This window comes from Cavia porcellus, unplaced genomic scaffold (assembly GCF_034190915.1).
Source record: "Cavia porcellus strain 051 isolate PalLab524CR breed Dunkin Hartley unplaced genomic scaffold, mCavPor4.1 scaffold_20, whole genome shotgun sequence".
Lineage (NCBI taxonomy): Eukaryota > Metazoa > Chordata > Mammalia > Rodentia > Caviidae > Cavia > Cavia porcellus.
This window is the reverse complement of record NW_026947503.1, coordinates 62019088-62042296: the sequence shown is the minus strand read 5'-3', so window position 1 is coordinate 62042296 and position 23209 is coordinate 62019088. Positions and strand designations below refer to the sequence as shown.

The 23209-nt window shown below is 45.4% G+C and overlaps 1 protein-coding gene across 14 annotated transcripts in view; it reads left to right on the top strand.

The window, feature by feature from the left end:
• The window catches only part of Dlgap1 (DLG associated protein 1), a 758966-nt gene that overhangs the window by 693839 nt on the left and 41918 nt on the right, over window positions 1-23209 (top strand). For all 14 annotated transcript variants that reach the window (XM_063231907.1, XM_063231906.1, XM_063231905.1 and 11 more), the window contains one exon: window positions 958-1049. In XM_063231907.1, coding sequence (XP_063087977.1) covers window positions 958-1049 — 92 coding nt within the window. The remainder of the gene's footprint in view (window positions 1-957; window positions 1050-23209) is intronic.

Below are 23209 nucleotides of genomic sequence, written 5' to 3'. Positions count from 1 at the left end.
TTTATCAGCTATGATTAAAAAGTAACATATATGGTGAATATTTAAATAAGAAGCCTTATTACAGAGAAAGACATTGTCACTTTGAACACACTTACTCCACGCTTCCTGCCGCTTTCTAAAGCAGTTCTGGAGCCTCTCCTGTCTTCATGAGGATGATCACAATCACAGTGAAGGCCGCTGTCAGGAGCCCTCCAACAGGAAGGCAGATTCATGCAAGCAGCACAGTGCCTCCTCTCCGGCCATACTCAATGGATTGGCCACCAGATAGCTTGGGGCTCTTTCCCAAAATCCAAATGACCACAAAAGGTCATTTCCAACTGATCGAGGGCATTGGAGCAATCATCACAATACAACTAATGATACAAAAGAAGACTCCCAGCACTGCCTCAGAAAGTGTCAAGAAGGGTGGGATGCAGGCATTTGAAGCAAGAAGGACTCTTGAGGGGCATTCCTGGCAATGTGTCTTTTACTGTAATAAAATGTACTTAATAATTAACCACTCACTATATTTTTGATCACTTCTTCATACATAGCATTTACATTGTGTGAAGCATGATAAATGATGTAAGGTGATTTATAGTACACAGGAGGATACGTGTAGCTTATATGCAAATATTGTGCCATTTATATAAGAAACACAAGTATTTATGGACTTGGGTATCCAGAGTGGCCCCAGAAACAATGCCCTGTGGGTCCTGAGAGAACACTATACTTGGAGATCTATGAAGGAATCATAGACATTTATCTGCCAGCTTGAGAGCACATAAAATTGCATTTAGATCACCAGAGTCAAAGAACATGCTGATAAAATGGTGATGGCTCTCATCAAATACACAAATACTGAACAAAGACGTTACAAGTTACAAAGCATTCCAGAACACTACCAATGTTTCTGATGAAATGACTCTTTTCCAAGTGAGGTGACTAAGTGGAATGTTTATTTGATGGTTTCTTCAGGTAGATGATGCTGAAGAACCTGAGAAAATGGGAGAGAATAAAGCACCCAGTAAGTTCCAGTCTGTGGGAGTCCAAGTAGAAGAGGAGAAATGGTAAGTTCCCGTGCATTCCTCCTCTTTCCTCCTGATGTTGGCAAGTATGACAAAAGTATCTCTCCTGTGATAAAGCTTCAGAATTCAGGGACCTTCCCCCTAACTTCTGGAGCATTTATAGGGCATGTGCAAGTCAATATTAGCTGATTCCTCCCTGTTCTTTAATACTGGGCACCACCATTTTAGCTAGAATACTAGCCCAGTGCATCACATTCACACGAAGTTTACATGCAATAGTCCTCTTGAAAACTTCAGATTTTTTTGTGAGAAAAGATTTATTTTTGTTTTTATTCTCTGAACTTCATAGTATCTGACGTCCAATTTATGCTTAAGGAATGATGAATGAATAAAGGAGTGAATGAAGATGAAAAGGATATAAACAGAGAGAAAACATTTCCTGCCTTCATTCTGAATCACAGGCTACTTTATAACAAACTTTTTCCAGACTTCATATGGCTAAGATTCAGGGTTTTACAAGATCACAGATTCCAAGAACTAGAAAGGATTTCTGAGGTCAGTATTTTCATTTTATAAATGAGACTTCCATCAAAAGAAGTATGTGAGTTTCTCAGGCACACTGTGAGGTCCTTCCTGGGTAGTGTAATGAATGTATAAAGGGCAGAGACCACCAGGCTTGTGTAAAGGCCACAGAAAGTGGAATTTATGGTGCCTGGGTGCAGGCAGACAGAAGGTGAAAAAATCATTTGCAGGGAGCAAAGAGTGGCCCCCTTTTCTAGGGGTTGAATAAAGACAACGCATATCAGTCTGAAAGATTTTAATAAACATCTGTGGTCAAAGTTCTCTGGCAGTCTTGCACCTCAGTGAGCAGTGTTCTTGAAGTGTCTGATATAAATTTTTGGGTGGCTCCAGATGTCCGTAGATGTCCCAGAACCTGAAAGATGCCTTGTCCTATCTTATCCTGCGTCTGTTTGTGTCTGTGGATGACAGCCTCAGTGCTGAGCTGAGTTCCTTGCTGAGAATAATGTCTCTGCTAGCAGACAGGTTGGGGGCTGAAGGGTCAGGTCCACTTGGAACCTTACAGGTAGAACCATACTTTCCTCAATAGTGGTACCCCGGCATCTAGCGCTGTGCTGTGCAGACTAAATAGACAGTAAATATTGGCTGAATGAAGTAAAACTGGAGTTATGATAAAAGAAAAAGCTCTAGACTGCAAGTCAGAATATCGTTTTAATTTTGCCAGTAACTTTCTGCATGCTAATTAGTAAAAATGTTTTAGTTATCATCCACTGATCCAGCTATTAAACATTCATTCAGTAAATCTCTACAAAATGCCTCTTATATGCAAACCTACATACATAGATTGAAAATTTGAAAAGAAGTCATGCTGAAGGGCTGAAGGTGTAACTCATTAGAACCTAGTATGCTCAAGGTTCTAGATTCAAGCACCAGCCCAGATTATGGGAGATGAGACATGTATCATTCCATCAGTTGATAAAAGTGCCCTCTATTGTGTAGGACTGGGGATCAAACTCAGGGATTCCCATTTGCTAGGCAAGTGCTCTGCCCCTAAGCTATAGCCATGACCAAGTCCTATTTCTTATTTTAGAATATTTTTATATTTATTTACAATAGATGCGCACAGACACACACACACACACACCTCAGTTTTCCATCACTGGAACAAAATAAACAACATCTGTAACTCAGGAAGGAGAGATTTATTTGGCTCACAGTTTCAGAGGGTTTAGTCTGTGGTTGGCTCCAAGGCAAAAATGGCATGGTGGAGGGCATGATAGAGGAAAACTGCTCATCAGTAGCAGCCAGGAAGCAGAAAAGGAAGGAGTCAGGAGCAAAAATACACTCTTTCGGTTCACTCCACCAGTGACCCATCTCCTAACAGCACAAGAACTCATCAGCTGGATTAATCCACTGAGGAGCATAGCACTTGCATGAGCCAATAACCTTTCAAAAGCCCTGCTTCTGAACACATGAGACACTGGGCAGTGTTTTAAATCCAAACCACAGCATTCTGTCCCAGCCTCAAAAAGTTTTCTGTCCCTCTCCAAGAGTCTTCAAAGTCTTAATTGTTCTAGCACCATTGAAAAGGCTAAGACCAAAGACTCATCTCAGACCTAAGCAAACTCTTAGCTGTGGACTTCTGTGGAAAATCAAGAAGAAAGTTAAACGTGTATAACACACCATTCTACATGCCATGGTACAGGGTAAGTACTCATATTCCAACTGGGAGGAATAGGGAAATAGGAATTGAACCAAAGCAAAACCAAAATCCAGCAGGGCAAACATTAAATCCTGTGGCTCCATGTCCCGCCCCTAGGCAGCTTGTGGTGAGAGGTGAGTTTCACATGGCTTAGGCAGCCTTGCTGGCTGCAGTCCACGTGGCCTCTCTCCTGGGCTGGCTCTGTTCAGGTCCTGTGGATTCTTCTGCTGCTCTAGCTTCCTGACATACCCACTTCTTCAGGTCTCCATTGCTGCTTGGTCTTCATTTCTCCAGCTCTGTGTAGCACCCTCCCAGGGGCCGGTCTCCCAGCCTCCCGGGCCTTTCTTTGAAATCTGGGTAGATGCCTCCATGACCTATAACCCTTACATTTTATATGCCCCTAAAACCTGCATGGTGTGGATTGTATCAAGATTGGCTGCCAATGCAAGTAGTGGTTAGAATCTCTTGGGCCATGGATGCAGAGACCTCTGGAGTGCCTTCCTGGCTGAACACAGAGAAACGCTTCTCTAGGTGATCCTGAATGAACAAAGTGTCCTAGGGCTCTTTTTTAAAGGAAGTTTACTCTTTCTTTTCTGCCTTCACCAGTGATGGGTGAGGTCTGGCTAATTCCTGTGATGCCTATAAGGCATCTTTTAAACTGTCCTAGTAAAAAGTATTTGTTTTTCATGACTCTAATCTTTGTAGCAACCATATTCTCCCTACCCCAAGTTTACAAGCATTTCCTTGCCACCCAAGCTGCAAAGTTTTTAAATGATTCAGCTCTGCTTTTTGCTCCTGATTCTCACTGTAAATCTGGCTAACAGCTGCCTGCAGCACACAGGCCACAGCCTGAACACTGGGCTGCCTTGACACTTCCTCCACCAAATTAATTAGTATGCCACCCCAAAATTTAGCTTCATAGAAACTATTTGGACATCGGGGAAATATAAATTTTTGCCAGAATGTAGCATTCATGGCCTTTAGCACACTTTCTAATAGCACTTATGTTCCTCTTGGAAACTTCCCCAGGCTGGCCTTGGCTGTCCACCTTCCTGTCAGCATCTTTTCAACTCAACAAATGCTGCTTATTGAGCTCTGTGTTCAGCATCTAAGACTTTTCTACTCGCATCTATCTCCAAACCTTCCCAAACTCCTACTGCAGACCAGTCCCAAAGGCTTCTGAGGCAGTCAGGTACAGTCACAGTCATAACCCCACTCCTAGTACCAATTTTTTGTATCACTTACTTTTCCATCACCAAGACAAAATGCCTGACACCTGCAGCTTAAAAAGGAGAGTTTTACTTGACTCATGGCTTTGGAGAGTTCTAGCATGCACAGTTGGCTGACTGTAAGGCAGAAACAGCATTAGGAAAGCTGCTCAATTCATGACAGCCAGGGAGCACAAAAGAGAGGAGTCAGGAACAGGAATACACCCTTTGAGTTCATGCCTCCAGTGATCCACTGCTCCCAACATGACCCAATCATCTCATTACATAAGAAGGCATCAGTGGGATCAATCGACTGACGAATACAGCACCTGCATGATCCAAAAACCTTTCAAAAGCCCCACCTCTGAATACATGATACTCTGGAGAGACATTTTATTTTATTTTATTTTATTTGTCTTTTTCTTTTCTATCAGTACCGGGGATCAAACTCACAACTGCCTGCTTGCACGGCAGGCGCTTATGCCACTGAGCTAAATCCCCAGCCCCTGGAGAGACATTTTAGATCTGAGCCATCACATACATGCACATACATATGCATAAATTGGGCTTCCAATGCTGAAAGCTCAGAAAATTGCTTGGAACCAATAGGACAAACAACTGGTAATATTTATACATCTATCCATATATATTGACCTATTAATCACATTGATGGAAGTGCATGAAGCCTTCTCAGTGGAAGAAAACAATTGGGGAAATTAGCCAGGCATGGTGGCGTACTCCTGTAATTCCAGCACTTGGGAGGCTGAGGCAAGAGGATCATTGTGAGTTCGAGGCCAACCTGGGCTACAAAGTGAGCTCAAGGCCAGCCTGAACTGTATGGTAAGAACCTGCCTCAAGGGGCTGGGAGTTTAGCTCTGCGGCATAAGCGCCTGCCTTGCAAGCAGGCAGTCGTGAGTTCGATCCCTGGTACCGATAAAAAGGAAAAAGAAAAAAAAAAAAAAAAAAAAAAACTTTTTAAAAAAAAGAACCTGCCTCAAAAAGACAAAAAGCAGGGCTAGGGATTTGGCTCAGCAGTTTAAGCACCTGTCTCACAAGTGCGAAGTTATAAGTTTGATACCTGGTACCAAAAAAGACAAAAACCAAAACAAAACAAACAAGCAGAAAACAATTGGGGAAATTAGAATTGTAAAAGAAAACATGAACTGTCAAGTGTCAAACAGTAGTAGATTTTCTAATTTATAGCATATCAGCAAGTCAGACTGTTATGCAGCTTAATTCATACCACAACATATCATTTGAATAAAAAAGAAATCCATAAACATAGGACAATACTCACAGTACAGTGTTAAGTGAACTGGACATGGTGGTACACGCCTATAATCCCAGCACTTGGGAGGCTGAGGCAAGAGGACCATTGCAAGTTCAAGACCAGCCTGGGCTACAAAGTGAGCTCCAGGCAGCCTGAACTGCATAGCGAGACCCTGCCTCAAAAAGACAAAAAAAAAAAAGTTAAGAGAAAAAGGTTAATACATATGTAATATCCATACATAACATTCACACATGGACCAGGAATGTTGGTTTAAGAGTAACTTTTTTCTTTTCTTTTACTCTAATGTTTATTTGTATGTACTTCAAGTTTTCCAATCACCTTTGTTACACCAACACTTGTAGGCAGAGGCACTTTGCTTTATTGACTGTCTCACTTTCCCTGTGATGCTGGGAATCAAACTTCAGGCCTCTCTCTTGCCAGACAAGTACTCTAACCCAGAGTTACACCCTTGCCCCTGCAAAATGTTTGAAACAAAATGTCTCAAAGTAGGAAAGTTAGTTCGGATGCTCCCTCCCTCCTGTCCCTGAAAACCCCAGGTTGTCTCCCTGGTCTGTGGTGTACCAGTGAAGAGTTCTCATGGCCTAGAACAACCTGGATCCAAATCCTGGTTCTGTGGCTTCCAAGCTGAGTACTGAGCAAGAAGTCCACTTTCCTTCCATCCAGCCCCACACCAGGTCCTGTGCTCTGCTGCAAAATGAGCTGCCTCAGAAATGCACTCTTCCTTCTCGGAATGAGCAGGACCCGTGCATTTCCCCAGCCACTGGCCTGCAGCACTGCCCAGTGGAGATGACACGCGGTCCAGCCCTTCCTAGCATTTTCCCCATGTGCTTGGGTCCAAGTGACGCCTCCTTCCATCTGTACTCTTCCATTAAAAACAGCACTGCAAGCCAGACACGGTGGGCACACCTATAATCCCAGCACACTGGGAGACTGAGGCAGGAGCACCACAGGTTTGAACACAAAGATGTCCGCCTCTCATTCCTCGTTTGTAATGTGGTAAGACAAAAAAAGGAGATAAAAGATGTGTAAATTGGAAGAAGAAATAAACTGTTCACAGATGATAAGATTGGCTATTATCTTAGTTACCGTAAGATTGGGACAAAATCCCTGATTCTCAAAATGAAGGAAGGAAAGATTTATTTAGCTCACAGTGCGTGGAGGTTTCACTCCATAATCAGCTGGCTCCAAGGCAGGGTGGCCTGGCTGAGGGGCAACTGTTTATGGTGGTGGAAGACAGCAAAAGTAGCAACAGCAAACAGGGAGAGAGCAAGTCTCTTTTCCTCCCTTAATGTTGTAAACAGGCTACCTGCCCTGGGGTGGGTGTAGCACTCACTGCCCCCCCTGTCCTCCTCTTGCACAGGCTCAGGATGTTTACAAAGTGAGGACCCTGGCTCCCTGCTGAGTCACTTAGTTAAGCTTCTAAACTTCTCAAGTTGATGCAATGAGTCAACCATTACACATCCGGGAGCATAAGAAGTCGCCCCAGGACTGTCCCCTATACTGTACTAGGATGTAGAACTTCTGAGTAAGTTTCTTACTTAAGCTTCTAAACTCAAGTTGACACAATGTATCAACCACTACAGCTACGGTAGAAAACCCCCAAAGAATAGACAAATAAACAAAAACTCCTGGAATGAACAAGCAATTACAGCAGGGTTTTGGGACACTTTTCTCTCCTTGCTGAGACAAAACGCCTGATTCCCAGAATAAAGGAAGGAAAGACTTGTTTATCTTTTTTTTTTTTTTTTTTTTTTTTTTGTCTTTTTGAGACAGGGTCTCTATGCAGTTCAGGCTGGCCTTGAGCTCACTTTGTAGCCCAGGCTGGTCTCGAACTCGCAACAATCCTCCCACCTCAGCCTCCCAAGTGCTGGGATTACAGGCGTGAGCCACCACGCCCAGCAAGTTTGTTTATCTTATAGTTTATGGGAGCTTCAGTCTATGCTCAGCTGGCTCCAAGGCAGGGTGGAATAGCTGAGGAACAACCATTCATGGATGCCAAAAGTGACAAGAGCAAAAGGGCAAAAGGGGAAATAAGACTCTTTCCCTCCCGTGTGCTGCATGCAAGCTCCCTGCCCCTGGGCAGGTGCAGCACTCACACTGCTAATCCCAGCACTGGACAATGAACCAATCACAAACTAGGTTCAGCCGCCTTTGAAAGCTCCCCATGACAGCATGAGGCTTCAGACACAAGAATAGACAAATAAAAACTCCTGGAATGAATAAACAATTACAGCAAGGCTGCAGGACACCAGGTTAAATATGAAACTTAATCACTGCCCTATACCAGCAATGAACAAGTGGCCTTTGAAAGTACATTACAAATTACAGTAATGTTCCCCAAAGTACTTAGAATAAATATGAGAAAATATGTGCAAGAGCTGTATGAGGAAAATGCAAGCACTCTGATAGAGTATATCAAAGAAAAATTACACACATGGAAAGACAATCCTATGTTCATAGATAAAGAGATCAATGTTATCAAGATGTCTGTTCTTGGGGCCAGAGGTTTAGCTCAATGGCCTAAGTGCCGGCTTGGCAAATGCAAGGTTGTGAGTTTGACCCCTGGTACCAAAAAAAAAAAGATGTCTGTTTTCCCAAATTCATCTTTAGACTCAACCCATCCCTATGAAAATCCCGAAAAGTTCTTTGTGGATATCAGTTAGCTGATTCAGAGTTTATATTAAGACCAAAGATACAGAAGACCTCCCTGAACTGATTCTAGCTGACTTCAAGTCTTCAAGAAAAGCTGCAGGAATCAAGACAGTGTGGCAAATGATGAGAAGACAGACAGACAGGTCGGGGGACAGAAGAGAGAGCCCAGGATCAGACCCGGTCTAGCCAGCTGATCTTTGACAAGGGAGTAAGGAAAGGAGGTGGTCTGGTCAACAAACGATGCTATGACAAGCAGGTGTCCACATGCAAAATGAGTAAATAGTTCTAGACACCAACCTTATGCCCTTTACAAAACTTCATTCAAAATAATTCTAAGCCTAAATGTAAGACACAAACTGCCAAACCTTTAAAAGATAACTTAGGGGAAATACTACATGACCTTAGATAAGACGATGACTTTTTAGATATAAACTGAAGGCCTGGTCTGCCATAGAAAAAGATTAAAAACTTTTGCTTCATGAAAAACAATGTCAAGAGAATGATATAAGAAACAGATTAGGAGGGAATATTTGCGAAAGACAAATATGATAAAGGACTGTTGTCCAAAATATATAAAGAACCCCTAAGTTTCAACAATAAAAGAAAAAGCAACCTAGTTTTAACAATGCATAGGGCTGGGGTTGTTGCTCAGTGGTACAGCACCTGCCGGGTATGTAGCAGGCCATGAACTCAACCCCTGCCCTGGCAACAAGAAAAAGCAGAAGAACTGAACAGACTCCTCACCGATTATAATATGCAGATGAAAAATGTGCAGAGAAAAAGACGCGTATCCCATGTTATTAGGGAATTGCACATTAAAACAAAAAGGAGACACATACCTGTTGGAATGGCCAACACTAAGACAGGAACAATGGCCAGCACTGGTGAAGGTGGGATGCAGCAAGAGCTCCCTCCCCTAGCTGGGCGGCCACAGAGTGAATGGGTCACTTGTGAGGTTGGTGGTTTCCTACAAAACTAAGGACTCTTATCTTGTAATTGTGCTTCTTGGAATTTAGTTGAATTAATTGCAAACACCATTCAAACACTGCACATGGGTATTTATAGCAGCTGTGTTCATAATGCCAAAGCTTGGGAATATCCAAGATGTCCTCTAGTAGTGAATATTAAACCATAGCACATCCAGATGATGGACTATTATTCAGTTTTTTAAAAAGAGCTACTAAGCACCAAAAAGATGTGGAGGAAATAAGTCAATCAGAAAGACCTATGCTGCATGATTCTGAGGCAGGAGACCAGGGTGTAGCCAGGCATCTGGGCAAGTGTGTGTGACCTGTCAATCACTGAGGTCAGGAAACATAGCTGAATACATTTCCAGGTCCAATCAGAAAGGGCTATCTTCAGTTCTTCTGGTGCAAAATTAAGCAATGCTCTGATACGAAGGCCTCTCTCTGATGTCAGCCTGAGGAGAGGGGGGTACAAAAGGCCCAGTGGCCATTAACCCTGTGGTAGGTGTGGCCTTTCCTTCTCTGCAGAGCATACTTCTTTTCCTACTTTTAATAAATGTAAATCCTCACTACATTTTTCATTTGTCCAATTCTTTCTATAGAACAAGAAAGACTCTCTAGGAGCCCACAACATCCTCAAAACCTGGTAACAATTACAACTACTTGACAGTCAAAAATAGGCAAAATAGAGAGACAGTAGAAAGACCAGGGGTTGCCTGGGTCGAGGAAGAGAGGGCTAAACAGGCAGCGTGCTGAGTAATTTTAGGGCAGTGAACTGTTCTGTGTGATACTACAACAGTAAATACACATCACTGTGTGTCTGTCAAAACCCATCCACGGCACACCAGGGGCGACCTAATGCGAACTGTGGCTTTGGTGACCGTGATGGGGCCATGTAAGTTCAGCCTGCACCAAACTTACTGCCGTGGTGTCACAAGGCAGTCTGCTTCTACAAGTTGCTCCCCAAATAAATGTTCCCAAGTTTTGTGATGTTCACGTCTCTTTCTGGAGTTGGGTTCCAGGTTCTTCTTGTATGGAAGAAAGATTTGAATAAAATGAGCAAAGGTCAGTGACAAAGTTTATTTGAAAAAGTAAAAGTGAAGAGAAAGAGAGGGAAAGTGGGCCTAGAGGGTGAGCTTGGGCTTGAGCAGCATAAAAGAACACCATGGAAAATAGGGTACCATTCGTGAGGAAAGCCAGGAGGGCGAGCTCTCTGTGGCATCTGTGTCCTTTCGTGCCACCTGAATCTTGAAGAGACACAAACACCTTCTCCATGCAGGTCCCGAGAGACTGTGCCTGCTTGTCAGGTTGGGGCATCCTCCTGAGACCTGCTGGAGTTCTCTCCGGAAGTCCACACGCAGGGCTTTGGGCACTGTGCTGCACATGTGTCCAGGGTCTTGCAGTCGGCAGGTGCCCCCCGCCCCACTTCCCCAGCCAGCCCTACCACACCCTCATCTCCTGACTCACTGGTAGAGAATGTTGGTGGGGGAGGCTATACACATGTGTATGGGGAGGGGATGGGAACTCCATGCTTTTTCAATTTTGGTATTAATTTAAAACTCAATTCCCAGTACCAAAATAATAGTAATAATAAAACTCCTTTAAAAATAAAGGGTACTATTTTATAAATGAGGGTGGAGGCCATAGTGTCACACACCTGTATTCCCAACACTCCAGAGGCTGAGGCAGGAGGATAATGGTAAGTTCAAGGTCAGGCTGAACTCAGTAGTGAGACACTGTGTCAAATAAGTAAATAGAGGTGGGCAATCATGTTAACCTTAATGTGTTGTCCTGACATGTGTTGCTGCTTCATGATAGAATTTTCAGCACGGAAGAGAACCATCTGATAGGATTTTCAAAATCCTTTTACTTCATATGTGTAAAACTCTGAGGACAGCACCTGACATGTAGGAAGCTGTTTCCCAGTCTGTTTGGTACCCAGATAGTTCACTAAGAACTGAAACTTTAAGAAAGGACCACTATTGCCTTTTCTTCAAAACATAAAACAAAGTCCTCTCCATCTTCTTTTTTTTACAACAAACACTCCCCCTAGTCCAGCAGTCTCCGTAAATTAAGGCTCTGATGCTTGCCCGCCTGCAAGGATGCTAAGTACTCTCTGATAGAACTATGGGGGACCAGCGGTGGCTGAAAAGATAAGTGTTAGGTCTGAGAGAAGGGAGAGGATGAGAAGAGAGGGAGAGAGGTGGAGGTAGAGGTCCGTGGAAGGAGTGGAGTGGACGGCCGTGAAAGTAGTGGGCAGCGGTGGCTTTATTTCGAGGAATGCGGGGGAGGCCCCCCCTCCGCCGCCCCCCCCCCCCCCCCCCCCCCGGTGCAGCCTCTCCACTGCACCCTGGGCCGTGGTTAACACAGGGAGAGGAGACTGGCGCGCTGGCTGCTGGAATCCGGCGATCTCCCTTTCTGGCCATCTCTCTCTCTCTCTGGCGATCTCTCTCTGACATGTGGCGTGGGGGAATCTAAATAGCCTAAGCTTAGGGCAGTGCCCTAAGGCCATTAGAGATGGCGCACAGGTTTAGCGCCAGAAAGCAGGTTCCTAGGGAGGGGCTATAGGGTTACAGTCAAGTCTATAGGGGGCGGGGGGAGGCAGGAGTTTCTAACTTAGCTGCAGCCTTTCCTGGTTACAGTGTTCGGTCTGGGCCAGCAACTCTTTCAATAAGTATGAAATATAAATGACCTTTATTTTGAGAATGCGGGGAGAGACACCCCCGATCTCCCAGGGCGCGGCATCTCCACCCTGGGGTTGGAGATCTCTCCGTGGAACACATAGAGTGAGGCACTTAAGTAGTCTCGGTTTGCCATGGAACCTAAGGGGGCATTAGGGATGCACAGGTAGCCCATTGGTCTTTGTTTGGCAACATAGGTAAATTCCTAGGGGTGGGGAGATAGGAGCTCCTTGGTTCCACCTCTAAGGCTTCACTGGCTACAGTGTCCTGTCTGGGCCAAAACTCTTTCACTCTCCACTCCCAAACATCAAATAGTCATGGTTTTCATTTGTAAAAAGTTGGAACATTTACTGAATTACTGAAATTTATAGGACAGTCAATTTCTCAATCAATGAGCCATTTATTTAAAATTCATCTCTTTAAAAGGCTGGCAGTCCAATTTCCGGGCTTACCTTCCCCCAAAGGTCAACTTCCAGTTAACCTCGGTAAAGTAAATAAGCATTTTAATGGATGTTAACCATTGCTTTCAACTTATGCAAAGGAGACTCATTGTCAAACATGAAGGGCTTGCCTTTATCTTCTGTCTCTAACTGTAATTCTTTTTACAATGTTGTGGATAATAATTCATTTAGCTAGGATTTTAAAAAGCAAAATTGGGTCACTGAGATCACATAATGATGGCTGGGGTTTTTTTGGTGTTTTCTTACTTGAATGGCCACCTAACAATCCAAGCCACCTCCTCCCAAAGAGGAGACTATTTTTATCAGTAGGCTGACAAAAAGGGAGAAAAGAAAGAAAACAAGGTGCCAGAGAAAGCAAGAGATAGCACACAGAAATGCAGATGAAGGGACTCGGAGAAGCCAGGAGAGTCATTACTTTTTGAATGAGCAAACCTCACCCAGCCAGATCCACCTAACAGAATTGTTAATGAAGGAGTAGGCTTGTAAAGTTAGGGTGCTCTTCAGCATTCCAAGTCAAAAGAGAAGAAAGGAGTTAACAACCCCTTAGTAAAAAGATAAAATGCACCAGGGAATGATCTGCTTCCCTAAGGGGTGTCGAAATGGCACTGTGGAAATTCTTCCTGCGGGCGCCCAAAACATCTTCAGAACGCACAGGACAGCAGAGGTGCTGTGTGTCCGCGCGCTGCTGCAGGCCGGCCGGAGGTGGGAAGGCAGGCTAAAGGTTGCTATGTAAAAGCTTCGCGACAGCCAGCCAGCGAGGCCGCAAGCGTATTATGCTCTGAACCGAGAGACTGCGCCTCTGAAGCAATGATGAGGCTCGAGGCACTGACCGTGGGTGCAGGGTGACCTGCAGCGAAGCAGGCAGATATTACCACGGCATCCTCCCTTCCTCTCCCCACTTCCCCTCCGCCCCCGGCCCCTCCTGTTCCCGAGGATTCCTGGGAAGCTGCTAATGAGCGCATCTGGTAACCCAGCCCTTGCTGCAGACCAAGTTGAGCAGCTAGGAGGCTCCGGGAGCACCTTCTCTTAGGTGGTGGACAGTGGTCAGCAGTGACTTCAGACTCACTTTGGGACAGGAGCCCACGGGCTGCAAAAAGGATGAGTAGGGTTGTTTTAGAGATCGAACTGCACACAAATCTACTTGGGAAAAGACAGCAGCATGTGACCAGTCTGTAAGGTGGATGGGCAGGAACCGGAGTGGCTTCTGTTTATGTATCTCTGAGGACCGTGTGCTACTGCATAATTCAGTGAGTGATAAGTAAGACCGTACTTACTGATAGGATTTTAGAAGACAGAATATAAAGTAAAGTGGCCTTTATTTTAAGGATGTGGAGAGAAACTCCATGACCACTGGGGCCTGGCTTTCTCTGTGGGACACGTGGCGTGGGAGGCATACATAGAGCTTTGGTCTGGGGTGGTGCCTAAGGGGCATTGCTGACGCCCAAGCAGCCCATTGGAATTCATTTCGCACCACAGGTAAAGGGGCTAGGGGCAGGGAAAATGCCCTCAATGTAAGCTTCCCTTGATCCCATCTCTCACTACTGTAGTGTCCTATCTAGGGCAAAATCCTTTCACTTACATATTACAAAAATTTACAAATTACAGAAATAAAATCCTCCATAATTCCATCCATTAGCCATGTCCTATAAGAAGCTCTTTTTTTTTTTTTTTTTTTTTTTTTTTTTTTGTCTTTTTGAATTCAGGCTGGCCTTGAGCTCACTTTGTAGCCCAGGCTGGTCTAGAACTCGCAACGATCCTCCTGCCTCAGCCTCCCAACTGCTGGGATTTCAGGCATGAGCCACCACACCTGGCCTATAAGAAGCTCTTTTTATTCACATTTGTCCACGAATACTTGAGCCTCAAACCCAGGGCCTCACACATCCCTGCCACTGAGCTACACCTCCAGCCTTCCAATGCTTATAGTTTTCAAATCATTCTGTGCAATCAATCCTGTGACATTTTAAAAATCAACATTCCCAAACATTTTCTTTTCATTAAAAAGCCCATGAAAACTACCTTTCTCCCTGTCTCTCTCTGTTTGTCCTCTTTCTCTGTCCATCCTGAAGATGGACCCAGGGCCCCACCTCATGGTATGTTTTTTTGAGATACAGTCTCACTAAGTAGCTCAAGATGACCTCAGAGATGCAATCCTACACCTCAGCCACCCTAGTAGCTGGGTTTCCAGGTGTGTGGACACCTGGCTTAGTTGTTGTTGTTTATGTTGTTGTTGGGGATGTGCTGAGGAAGAGAGATGGTTTGTAAACAGATGTCCCCTGTGAGCCTCAGGTACTCATTGCCAGGACCCTTAGGAGGAGACTTAGAATTGACATTGGCCAGAAGAGATGGGTAGGATGGCTGGCCTGAAGGATTTATCTCCCTGCCCACCTCCTCCCTTCTCACTCCCTGCTTCCTGTCTGCCTGCCACCAGCAGCTTCCCTGTGGCCAGGCCTTTCCACCACGTTGTTCTGGCTGATAGAACTGTGGGGGACTGGCGGCAGCTGAAAAGATAAGAAGTATAAAATATAAATGACCTTTATTTTGAAAATTCGGGGAGAGACACCCCCGACCCCCCGGGGCACGCCGTCTCCACCCCAGGGTCGGCGATCTCTCCATGGAACACGTGGAGTGAGGCACATACGTAGCCTTGGCTTGGGGTGGAACCTAAGGGGGCATTAAGGATGCACAGGTAGCCTATTGATCTTTGTTTGGCACCAGAGGTAGATTCCTAAGGGTGGGGGAGATAGGAGCTCCTTGGCTTTACTGGCTACAGTGTCCAGACTGGGCCAAAACCCTTTCATATCCCGTCTTATGATTATTATTATGAAAAGGGGTGAAGATTTCTCTCTTTAACTGCTTCCTGCTGGCAAAGGGCACTGTACTGGGGTCTAGGGGAGTTGACGGGATGACGGTTGATGCCCAGGTAGAAGCTAGTGCCAGGTGTTTTAGCCAGGACAACTTCACTGGTGAATGCATGTATGTTAGACTGGAAAAACAAAGAGACAAGATGTTATGAGGAGACATGGCACTGTCATATTTAAGGACCCAGGTGAGGTAGAAGGGAAAGTGCCTTTGATTTAGACATGTCATTCTATCAGGACCATGTACAGGTAGAAACATTTCCACGGTAAGGCAGAATTCTGAAAATTAAACATGGGGTTAGGAGGAGTGAAGTTATGAGAGGTGATTACTCACCCATCTGAAAGCATAAAAGTTAAAAGGTAGGTCAGTAAGGCTTGTCTCTGGTACTCATGACATTGGAGTCTGTAGGCAATACTGTTAAAGAGTCCTGCTGTAAATATGATCATTAATAGAACATAAGAAATTAGGAACCAAAGTGGATAACAAAACATGACAACCTGTGAGTCATGGCAGTGAGGCCTTGGTAAGGCAGAGATGGAAAAGGATGGTCAGATCTAGGGCCTGAGTGATGTGAAACCAGAATGGCAGTCTAGCAACTTAGTCCTTGGAATGATTTGCTGTAACAGAACTTTAGCAAGTATATCAGCAGTTTCCCTGGTTGTGGGAAAGGCTTTTATGTATTCTGAAAAAGTATAAACAAAGTGAGAAGACAAAATGTATCTGTCAGTCTTGACCAGGGTTACCTGAGTAATTGGTGAATAAGAAGGGAAGGAGGCAGTCTTATGTCACTGAGGAGAGGTTTACTAGCGATAGGACTGGGACCTGCACAAAATAGACCCTGTTTATAAATGGCATAGGTTGACCATCAATACCCCGTCATAGAGATTGAGGACTTAATATAGCAGCCTGAAAATTTAGGAACAGCTCTGTAATGTGGCCTCTATGTCCAAAAATATAGAGAGTCGTCTTACCTGAGACTTTAGTGTGACTTGGATTCTGAACGGACACCTTAAAGGGGGCTGCTGTTGCCCTGAACACCCTCAGTCTTCGGCAGCAATTTTTGTTGGCAACAAATCTGGCAGTGTCCTGTGAGGGCTAGAAGTTAGGATGGCCCACCCATCTGGTGGCCAGGACAGCCCAGCAGCCCTGGAGTGAGGTCTCAAAGAATGCCAGGATGGGGCACTCTCTCTTGCCCAATGTCTTCTGCTGCATTTGAGTGTGGTCCATGGGGTGGGGGGAGGCAGGCAGTTCCACCTTGTGTAGGTTTGCCTGTCTCAGAACTGCAAGTGTTATAAGTGTTAAAATATGAAAAAACCATATCAAGATCTCTCTAAGGTTTGAAGGTCAAGTTTTGCCTTTTAATATGGGATTTGGACTACAGTAAAAGGTATCTGTAGAATTAAGTAAGTATGTAGGAGTTTAATATTGGCATTTTAGATTAGAGAGCAGGCTTTATCTGGATGGCACACCGCTTTTAGGGTGTTGCATGGAATTACATATTTATCAAAAAGGCTTTAGTCTGCCCAAAAAGGCTTTAGTCTGTCCTCTCCCTTTTGGAGTATAATCTCATTTTAATGGAAACATTTTGCAGCAAAGGTTTATCAATTTTATGAATAAATCTATGAAAACTGATCTAATACTGTCAAATTTTGAATAGATTTAGTTTTTTAAACCTGCTATTTGCAAATAAAATTTACATCCTCTCGATCTTTCTACAATTTACATTATCTCAAGCCTTCCATAACTTTCTATGTAGCCTCAAGTCTTAACCAAGACAAATATACCCTCAAGTTATTATAACTTACTATACACTCTCAAGTTACCAGTCAATTACTTTTCTTTTTGTTTGTCAGACAACATTAAAACTTTAACAAAATCCTTGTCTTGGAACAGAGCTAGTGGTTTCCAGCAAAAAGGAATTTATAACCTTAGTTGTTAACCAGGAGATTGGCGACAACACAGTAGAATAGAACATTACTGGTGTTTCACAGCAAAAGGAATTGATAAATATCTCTTAATTTTAGTTGCTAAAACAGAAGATTAATGAAGGCTTTGATTGATAAACAAGGCTGATAAAATTACTAGGTGGCCAGTAACCTTGATTAAACAGTTTGAGAATTGCAATAATAATAAAAAATAGTATCTCTTGAGTGGAGCCAAATTATAAAAAAAAGCATGTCTGAGCAGAGCTGGCAAGCTGCTGTGTATCTGTGCCTGTGTTTAAAGTGGTGCTTGTGTTTGGGAGGAGCCTGCCTGGGAAAGGCGCAGTGTCTAAGGCAGGGTGGAACTCTGCAGCAGGCAGAGCGTGCTTGCAGAGAGCCACATCTGCACTTGGGGGTGGGGGCTGGATTTTTTGGCGCGCAGCACGTAGGTGGAACAAGCAGAGTGGGCGGGGTGAGCACCGGGACACAGTGCACAGGGGCGGGCTGAGATCACAACTGGAAATGCGTAAGGCGGCAGCCACGATGGCACTGGGACGGCACACAGAAACATGCAAGGCAGCAGCGACAGCGGCGTCCGGGGGCTTGCAGGCTCACAGTGGCGGTGGTGGCGGCTCGCTGCTGGTGATGGAGCTGTCAGCGTTCAGTGCAAAGGGCGGCGGGGGCAGCAGCAGTGGGGCTGGGAGGCGCCCCGAGGCAGCTTGAAGGGAGGGCACTCCCGGAGGTGTGCAGCTGGCAGCCGCCAAATCACCACTTGGAGGAGCCTCTCGAGGGGCGAGGCTGAGGGCACGGTGTTAAAAGCCGAACCTGTGCATGTGGACCTGAATCGCAGCATGAGAGGTGAAACACTGCACGCAGAGTTGGGGGCTGCGGCATGAAAGCCAAAAAAAAAAAAAAAACCGTTTAAAGCTCAAAGCAATTTTGTGTGTATCTCTTAACACTGTTTGGGTTCGCCCCCATCCCAGCGGGGAGTGGGCCAGCACAGCGGGGAATGGGTTGGCACACATGGGAAACAAAGGGATGCTGGCAGCACGGCCTGGCGGGGGAGGCAGGGAGGAAAGGAGACACTGAGAAAGCTCTGAAAGGCTGCAAGGGAAGACGCTGTTATCTCTTTAAATATAGGAAGGGGAGGGATCCTGGAGGAGAAAAGGGACGGGGACACTAGCGGGAAAGCGCACATTCCCAAAACAGAAGCTTAAAGACAGAGTTTTGTAAGTTTGTCGGCAGTGTGATAAGCCATAAATAGGTATGGTTTCTGGGAGTGGGGGACAGGAAGTGGTCCCCAAGATAAAATCTGGTGTGGGGTTTAGCCCATGGGGCTACAATCAGATGAAGCAATTGTGGTCTGTCAAGATGAAAGCCGTCACTTTGTATCCCAGACTGATCAGTTATATGGCTCCAAACTCCTAGTAATTGGCTGTCACCAATATTACTGGACTTTACGTGGGCTGAGTAACCGCTCTGCCGTGAGAACTTAAAAAGCTCTGAAGGACTTAGGGCCTCTCAGTGTGGGCGGTCCAGAGTGGATACAGGCTTGCCCAGAAAAACCTTGTTTTGGGCTGTGAGGGTCTCTCAGTGTGGGTGGTCTAGAGTGGACACAGGTTTGCCCAGAAAAACCCTGTTTTGGGCTGTCCAAAGGATGTGAAAGCGTCACGAACCCATGCAAAGGGGGAGAAAACCCGTCCGGGCCTGGCCCAGTGCCTATCTCCAGGGAGTTGCTCCCCTGTGGTAAATTTGTGAAACAGCAGGGACAAGCTTACAGCTCCTGAGTGTAGAAGTGAGGAATTAATGCAGGATGCAGTCCGGTCCTGGTCCTGGTCCTGAACAACAGGGGACTCAAAACTGGGAACCAGCCCCAGGAGTCTCTCACCTGCCGTTCCTGGTCAGGGAACCATATGATAGAACTGTGGGGGACCAGCGGCGGCAAAAGATAAGTATAAAATGTAAATGACCTTTATTTTGAGAATGCGGGGAGAGACACCCCCGACCCCCGGGGGCGCGGCATCTCCACCCCGGGCCTGCGATCTCTCCGTGGAACACGTGGAGTGAGGCACATAAGTAGCCTCGGCTTGGGGTGGAACCTAAGGGGGCATTAGGGATGCACAGGAAGCCCATTGGTCTTTGTTTGGCGCTAGAGGTAGATTCCTAAGGGTGGGGGAGGTAGGAGCTCCTTGGCTTTACCGGCTACAGTGTCCGGCCTGGGCCAAAACCCTTTCACTGCCTTAGATCCAGCTGACTCTGGACTGAAATCTCTACAAAGTGTGAGCCAAAACAAGCCTTTGCTTCCTTGAGTTTTGAGCAACAGGTATTTTGTCCCAGCAATAAAGAAAGTAACTAGGACAGATTTTGGTACCCGAGAAAGAGGGTCCTCACTGTGACTATACTTGACCACGTGATTCAGAAGCTTTTACAGCTGGTCAGCAGGGCAAGTTTGGAAAGGTTTGGAGACACTGGCTGGAGAGGCAGCCCTTGAATGCTATGGGCCAAGGTTGGTGGGAGATTCTGGTTGGAGCTTAGAAGATCAAATGCTGATAGTAACGCAGATGATAAAGACCAGATCAGGAGGTTTCAGTTGTGAACAAGGACTGTATTAGCAGCTGGACTCCAGGCCATGTGTGCTATGCTTTGATGGAAAACACTGGTCTTCATTTTGCTCATGCCCTGAGACTTTGCAGAAGGTGAGACAGGGAAGCAGGCTAATTAATTTGGCAGAAGAAATTTCAAGACAGATCTATTGGGAGCTTTTAGCCAGCCCTGCATTGAAAATCAAGAGCAAATAAAATAGCTGAGTGATTTTTAAAAGTTTTAAATTTCACAGAAAAGGCAGCTCCTGTAAAACTTGTGCCGATAATGTTGGAGCAGAGGAGAGTTTGGTTGCTGAAAAGACTAGCATTAAAAGAAATCAAGTACTTCACATCAGAATACAAAAGATGCCTTGAGGGCATGGGAGGAATCTGAAAGACAACACACTGCAGAGTCAAGGGTGGAAAAGTGAAACAGTTTGCTTTGAGGAGAGCCCCTGGGCACCCTGCTGGAGAAGGGCCTGGGCTTTCTGGGATTCTGTTTGCAGTGTCTAGTCACTGGCACTCACAGGCTCCTGCAGCCATGATGTAAAAGGGCCTGGCTACTGCCTCTTGGCCCCAACCACCTGGTACATTTTACAGGCATGCAGAATTTGAGAATTGTGGGATCAGGAAGGCTTCTACCCAGATTTCAGAAGAAGGCCTGGGAGGCCATTCTTCTGAGAGGGCAATGTGTACAGCCATGGGAGTGAAACTGAAGGTGCAGTGGAAACCCCAGAAAGTTGGAGAAGCCAGGAACATGGATCATCTGAGGAAACTACAAGGAGTGAGTAAAGCCCAAGAGAGAAGCCATGAGGATTGCTGCACCAGCAATACCACAGGGATGGAGCTACCCAAGCTCTTCAGAGATCTCGTCTCACCACTACTTGCCCAGGAGGTGGACATGGAGCTACAAATTTAATGTTTGCCCTCTGGGGTGTTGTTCTTGCTTTGGCCCCATTGGTTTCTGCCCAGTGTCTCCCTTTCAGAATGAGAAAGTTTGCCCTGTGCCTTGGTATGTCAAGGCATAGAAAAAGAAAGTTTGACTTTCTCTTTATTTTTACAGAGGCTTGCATCTAAAAATTTCACTTTAGGCTTGTAGTTTTCAGCAATGCTGAAACTGTTAGGACTTTTCCTGTATCCTTTTTTTTTTTTTTTTTGTGGTACCAGGGCTCAAACTTACAACCTTGAGCTTTCCAGGCAGACGCTTATGCCACTGAGCTAAATCCCCAGCTAAAACTGTTAGGGCTTTTGACAGCTCTTAGAAATGGGCTAAATGTTTTGGGTTTTTTGTTGTTTTTTGGGTGTGTGTGTTTTTTGTTTTTTTTTTTTTTTTTTTTTTTTTTTTTTTTTGCCTTTTTGAGACAGGGTCTCACTATGCAGTTCAGGTTGGTCTTGAGCTCACTTTGTAGCCCAGGCTGGTCTCGAACTTGCAATGATCCTCCTGCCTCAGGCTCCTGTGTGCTGGGATTACAGGGGTGAGCCACCATGTCCGGCTTAATTGGCTAAATGCATTTTATGTAAAGAGATGCACAAGTCTTTTGAAGACCAAGTAGGGTTTATTACTAGATGACCCTGCAAAGCCTCATGGGTTCATAAGCAGGGCTACTGGATGGTCACTGGATTGTGTGGGCTTAGAGCTGACCTGGTATTCAGTGGTTGGGCCTGGCAGATCTAGGTCTCTGGAGCATGGCCTAAAGAGTCCATTTCCCACCCTGGCTCTTCCCTTCACTCTCTGCTCCCCTGCCCTGCTGTGCTGTTGTGCTGTGAAGCCAGCCAACTACAGCCTGAATCATGAGCCAAAATAAACCTCTTCTCCTTCAAATTGTGAGTTTGGAGTAACCAGGAGACCAAGACAATGTGTGTGCAGGTGTGTGTGAGAGAATGTGTGGTGCAGGGCATGGCAGGCTGTACATACATTCTATCAGCAAGCTATATTCCTCCGTGGCAACTACCTATTTTAATAGCTGTACAATACTCCCATGTCCATGGACCAGTTTGCTTCCTTTTCCTCCCACTTTTGGGTGACCTACAGTATTCCTAGGACATCTTCTGATTAAAAATGGCAGACAAAAAAATTCACATTTCTCTTTGAGATCTTTTAAAACTAAATGATGATAAAATGATTTTGTGAAGAGGACATGATAGAAAAAAAGCACTGCAAAAATTCAAAAGCTGTCCTGAAAGAGTGAAAAAATCACATTTCAGTGATACGTACATACCTGTCTTTACAGCAGCACAATTCATGATAGCTAAATCTTGGAAGCAGTCTAGATGCTCCCTGATAGAAAAGTGGTAAAGAAAATGTGGGACTTATACACACTGGAGTACTACTCTGCCATGGAGAAAGATAAACTTGAGTCACTTAAAGGAAAGTGAATACACCTAGAGATCATATTGTTAAGTGAAATAAAACAGACACATAAGCTTAAATATCACATGGTTTCTCTTACATGAGAAACTCCAATTATACATAAATAAAGAGCAAAATAAAGGATAAACAGAAAACAGGGATGCAGATCTTTGCAACTAGAAAGGGACCCAGAGACTGAGGGAGGGAAGGAGAGGAAGACGATGTGAGAAGAACTGAGATGTATTAGGCCAGGCATAGGGGCCTCCATTTATAATCCAGCACTCCGGAGGCTGAGGCTGGAAGCGAGCTCGAGGCCAGGCGGGCTATGTAATGAAACCCTAACTAAAACTCGAGTGAAACCTAACAAAAGAAAAGGATTAAGGTGTGTATGCACATGGACCTCATGAAGAATGAAAAACTTCCGTACTGCAAATGGGGACTAACCCAGTTTTTTCACTGGAAACTTGAAGCCAGAAGGACAGCGTGACTAGAGCCAGGTACAGAAGTCCAGAATGTAAGTCAGTTTGGCTTTCTAAGAGTACAGAGGCCTGGGACCCGTACCAGGCAGTCTGAAAACTGAGTGAAGGCACGAATTGAGGGCCTGGTGGACTCTGGCGGTTTCTGACCTTCGGAGGCTAACACTCAGGGGCTGGTGTGGAGGACGCAGGTGTGGCTGAGGGCAGGGTCTCCTCCAAGCCAGAAGAGTATGAAGAAGCATGGGGTGAGGGGGCCCCCTGTACCACACTCGCCCAGCCTCAGGTCTCACCCCAGGCTGGAAGCTCAGGGAAGTCCTCCTCAGAGCTGATGGACCAAACCTAGAGACCCAGGGACACTCCTTCCAGGCTCTGAGGAAACAGAGGCCCAGCCAGGTCACCCTAAGGGGGATCTGCAGACGCTCTCTCCAAAGCATAGGTTTCTATTCCAGCTCATGTGTGCCTTGGACAGCCAGGGTCTACAAAAGGCAGGGAGACCTGCAGGCACAAGAGCAGAAAACTGGAGCCAAAACTTGT